Here is a 5,174-nt window from a genome sequence, read left to right on the forward strand (position 1 = left end):
AATAATATTAAAATTTAAGTAAAATTTATACTTTCATACAACTTTTTATTCAAGTCAATAGCTCCTTTATCAGAATTTGCTGAGTTATCAAGCACGTTTGTAAAACATTCATATACCAGTTGTCACTCCAAAGCTATATACATTTTATAAATCATAAGTACTCTGATTTTAGCCAACCAAAATCGCTAGCTGAATTATTCTATATATTACAAAAATAAAGAATGTTTCTTAAATATATACATGAAGAAAAATAATTTTTTATTGGGAATTTGTAATATCTTACTGCTTAACAAAATTGTGTAAAAAATCGTGAACAGACGAGTTTAAAAAAGTTATCTAATTCTTAAATCATTGAGAATAAAAATTAATATAAAACAAAAAAAAAAAAACCTTAATAATTAAATATATATATATAATATATGCGCCCATTTATTATGTTTTGATAGTAAACGAGGTGGCAACGTCTGAACTATTTAACCAAAAGAAACGTCAAAACTGTCAAAACCATTTAACTGAGCACATCTAACTTAAATCATTACAAATTGTTTTGTCATTGGCTGTTGAATTGGTTATTGTGGATTCTTTAAAAAAGCACTTTAAATAAAATTGAAATGGTTTGTGGAAGCTATTATAAATTCTTTACATTTTTAAACAATTTTGCTTTTGTCACAGGATCCAATATCAAGTGCAACTACTCTCAACGTTACAGGTAAGCCCGGCGGGCCAAGCGAACCAAATTGTTTAATGCAATTGGAGCAAATACATGATTTGCAAAATGTTCAAGCTAAGTTTGATGATCACGCAGTTAATATGATGGTATTGCGAAATCAAGGTGGCTTAGCTGAAGTTCTCAAGCTTAATATGGAGCTAAAATCTGCCAAACGTATTGGTCGTTTGCCATTCTTGCAATCAAGGTAATTCCAACATCTTATAACAAGAAATGATATATGGAAAAAGTGCTTTTCGTTTTAGCCACATGATGGAGGATGTTATACTTGGTCGTGACGAAGCAATTAATTTTGACGATTTCATTGGTGTTCCTGAGTTCTTCGAATATAATCGAAATCCAATGCGAGTCATGGAAAAAACACTTGGAATTTAAGAATGAAACTTAAATATTTAATTAAATCATAAAGCAGTAATATATTAAGTATTTTTTTCTATGTGTAATCCATAGTGTTAATAAAATGAAAAACAAAATATGATATTGGATTTAAAAAGTAATTAAATGCGGTTGTATGTAGTATTGTTGTTGTATATATGTATATAAAAAAAAATGATAGAAATATTTTATGTACATACTTAAGTATTTGGTATAGAGATTTCGTCTGAAGTCATAAAAATTCTAGCTACATTAATACATTTTTTTATTTAGCCATCATTTTAACTGCTTAAGTTATTGCCAAATCTGAACTTGTTGAACAGTGAAGCACAGATGAGCGTGGTTAGCAGTTATTGATTATGAAAGTGGACCAGAAGAGCCAGTCGATTATTTTTCTAAATTTATTTTACTTTACTAAAATATGTTTTCTTCTTTATATATATTTAAAAATTGAAATTTTGTTCCTTGATTTATTATTTAGAAAATTTGATTGAAAGAACTCGTCCCAGCTAGGTTCGGACTACCCTGTGGTACATTATGTAGTGTATGTTCAGAGGCATTTAAACTGAAGACACTAGAGCACGTGTTGTGTTTATGTTGAGGCTTGTCTACAAGCAGGTTTAAGCTATTGACCGCTCCATCCTTTAACACACTTGGTGGTTTTAGTATTGGCTAGATACTTGATTTTATCACTGCATCTGGTTGGTTCTAATATGAACAGTCAAAATAGTGAAATCAAAATAGCTTTTTTAGTTAATTGTAAAGGATTTATTCCTCCTTCCACTTTAGCGGCCTACCTACTCTTCTCAGCTAAAGTGATTTTACAATCTGCAATCTGCTTTGGCTCTAGATAAAGCACATCATTTTGCATAAACTATAAAAAAGAACCAAATTATAAAGAAAGGTGTTGGTGACAAGGCCAGAAATCTGTGTAGTCTTAATTACAATTTTCATATTTAAAATAATCTTAGGTGGAGGAAGAATAGACCTTTAAGTCGCGCGCTGTTTTTCCACTTCTCATACATTTTAATTTTTATAGTCTTTATATCGCCATTTAGAGTATTATCTAGTATTATCATTTATCTATATCTTAATATATAACTGTATTAAGTATTAAATATATTGATTAAGAAATACATTATTTTAATGTTGATGTAACTAAAAGTAAAAGGCAATACTGAAATAATTTTTGTTTTCATCGGGGCGAAATTCAGAATTGAAGCAAAAAAATATATCGGTTGTGCATTCCTTCTCAGTTGTATAAACTTCAGTGACGGTAGGTTCAAAAATTGTTTTTATATATAAAAAAGTTTCTTTATTTGATGAAATTTTTTAACTATGCGTTTTCACTAGGACAAAGCAAATAATTATAACCAGAATAAAAATTAACTAATTTTTAATACAAATGCATAAGTATTGTTTCCGAATGGTATCAAATAAAACCCGGATCCATTGAAATAAAATTCCTGATCAAAATTGAATTAACTTCATAACTGCTTGAAATATATACATATATATTTATTTAAGTAATTTATCGTCGAAAAATTTTAAATAAAACTAATAAAAATGTTATTGTGGTTTCCAAAAACGGCCAGAAAGCCCTTTAAAACAGGGCAGTAGGAGAGGAATTGTATACTATCAGGACAACGTCAGGCTACACACATTGATAATGATGCGCCAAAAACTCCGGGAGCTTGGTTAGGAACTTCTTACACATTCACCTTATAGTCCAGACCTGTCTAGAACTCAACGTTGTCTCCCACGTTTTTTTGCACGGTTTTTGTTTTGTCTTTTCAATTACCCTCCACGACGGCCTAGTTTCCTTTTCTTAGCGCGACGTTTGTTTACCGCTCCCTTCCTTTCTCCGCGCTTCCGCTTTCTTCCCCTTTTTGTAAGATTTTCTTCAACGGGAAAAAAAACATCTAACGAATCATCACTATTATTAAACTGAGGCTTATGTGGAGAGAATTCTTCCTTCTCGCTCTCTTTTAGATTGACCCACATCTCCCCTCCACTTTTAATCAGTTCAAGTGGAGTTAATTTTGTGTTGTTTTTTTTGAAAAATTTAAAGAAGTTACCGAATCGTTTATTTCTCATTTTCATTCATTCACTGCTAATTTAGACTTCGTATTTTTTAAATTTAAAGTCACCAATAGAAAATATATTTTATGAATAAAAAATTTTTGAATTTAGTCTACTAACTCTATAAATAAAAATTTCAATGCAAATGTGATTTGAATAAAAAGATAATATGCATTTCTTTTCATAGATCGACGCTTCTGAAATCCTTTGAGAAATTTATTTGGTAATAGAAATCTTTTATGTATCAGAGTGAATATATGATGTGAATATTAGTTAATTTATTAATAATCATGTTAGAAGTCCCGTAACAAGTCAAATACGATTCTTTGTTTAATAATTTAAGAAAAAGCACTGAAAGTCGTGGACGAGTCGTCGTGAGCTGGCTGAAATGACGGCCAAGCCAGGATTGACTACCAGGAAAGTGTTGCAGTGTGTTTTATGGGATTAAAAGGGAATGATATACTTTGAGCTGCTCCCCTACTGCAAAACACTTAACTCGGAATTGTACTGTTCCGATTGGACCGGACCGTCTGAATGAAGCAATCGCCAAGTCGCCCAGAAACGTTCTTATGCATCCACCTTATAATCCAAACATCTGTCAATCTGATGGTATTGTGGATGGATGGGATTTTAATTGAAATCAACCTAGGTCAATAATAACCTAGGTCAAGATGGACAAACCCAGCCACTTTAATGGGGTGGAAAGAAAGGGCTATACGTGCTGGTATGATCCCTTTTGGTGATGGTAAATGGCACTTAGTCATAGACCCGGCCATTCTTGAATTTTTTTACGATTCCTAATATATTCCATTTTGTACATTTTTCGTGTGAAGGGTGAATATCAAATAGGAGTTGTTGTTGTTGTAACCCTAGGAGACCGAGAACCATTAAACGAAATACAAATACATATACCTGGGTTAAAATTTGATTGGTTGACGGTAGTGTGGAGGGGATAGTATTGCTTAGATACAAGATGCATTGGGAGACTCTTATTGGAATAGTAATAGGCAGCACTTGTTTGTTGTAGGCACGCGACTTTTGAACTCTGACTCATCTGCTTTAGGAACTATAAAATTTACATGACAAAAAAACACACTTTCGTTTTTGAGCCAAATACAATATTTATTTATTTATTTAAAATTTTTTACAGATTAGCACAAAGAAAAAGCATATACTATTTAATATTTTAGATTTAAAAATTGTTGTCTAAACGGAAAAGTATTCAAGAATGGGCTATATATGCAAAAGCTGTAGAAGCTTATATAAAAACTGAAATAATTAAGCGGGATAATTTTTTCTATTTTCATTAAAAAAGAACATAATAAACATAATTATAATAAAAGAATTCAGTAATTGTACTTAACAAAAACAAAAAAAAATTTGTTATAAAATAACTATAAATACATAAATAAAATAGTAATCAAAAAATATATATAATATATATATTTAAAAACAAAATACATTATTGCATTGCAATTTATAAAGCATTTGTAAATGGACGAAATTGTTACTTTTAAAATTAATATTAAATATATTGTGAACAAATTTATAATATACATATATATAACTTTTATTTTATGTTGCTCTGTTAAAAAAGGCAGTAATAAAGAATAAAAAATAATAAAACAATGTTATTATAAAAATACCTAAAAACTTAAAGGTTCGTTGATCATAAAAATTAATAAAGATAGAAATTTAAATTAGCGGTGTTACAATTCGTTGAATTTTTCTTTTTTTAAATAAAATAAAAACAATGATTAACAATAATATAAAGACATATTAAATTAATTATTCATATTATCTAATAATTTGTTTGAAAATGAATTTTACTTAATTAAACATATACAACAAACTTGTAAATACACATATATATTTATATATTTGTGTTTATAGACACCACTAATTTAAAAATCAAATTAAAATATAAAACATTTAAAATTATACATATATAATGTACATTTATGTATACATTATTCGCAGCATTATTATT

General features: G+C 29.1%; 1 protein-coding gene across 1 annotated transcript; it reads left to right on the plus strand.

Moving 5' to 3' along the window:
* Window positions 1-501: 501 nt before the first annotated feature.
* On the plus strand, window positions 502-1,165 carry LOC119689641 (proteasome maturation protein). The gene is made up of 3 exons (XM_038104513.1): window positions 502-614; window positions 673-914; window positions 973-1,165. The coding sequence occupies exons 1-3, from the start codon at window positions 612-614 to the stop codon at window positions 1,100-1,102; spliced, it is 375 nt and encodes a 124-aa protein (XP_037960441.1). The 5' UTR covers window positions 502-611; the 3' UTR covers window positions 1,103-1,165.
* Window positions 1,166-5,174: the final 4,009 nt, after the last annotated feature.

This window comes from Teleopsis dalmanni, chromosome X (genome assembly GCF_002237135.1).
Source record: "Teleopsis dalmanni isolate 2A chromosome X, ASM223713v2, whole genome shotgun sequence".
Classification (NCBI taxonomy): Eukaryota; Metazoa; Arthropoda; class Insecta; order Diptera; family Diopsidae; genus Teleopsis; species Teleopsis dalmanni.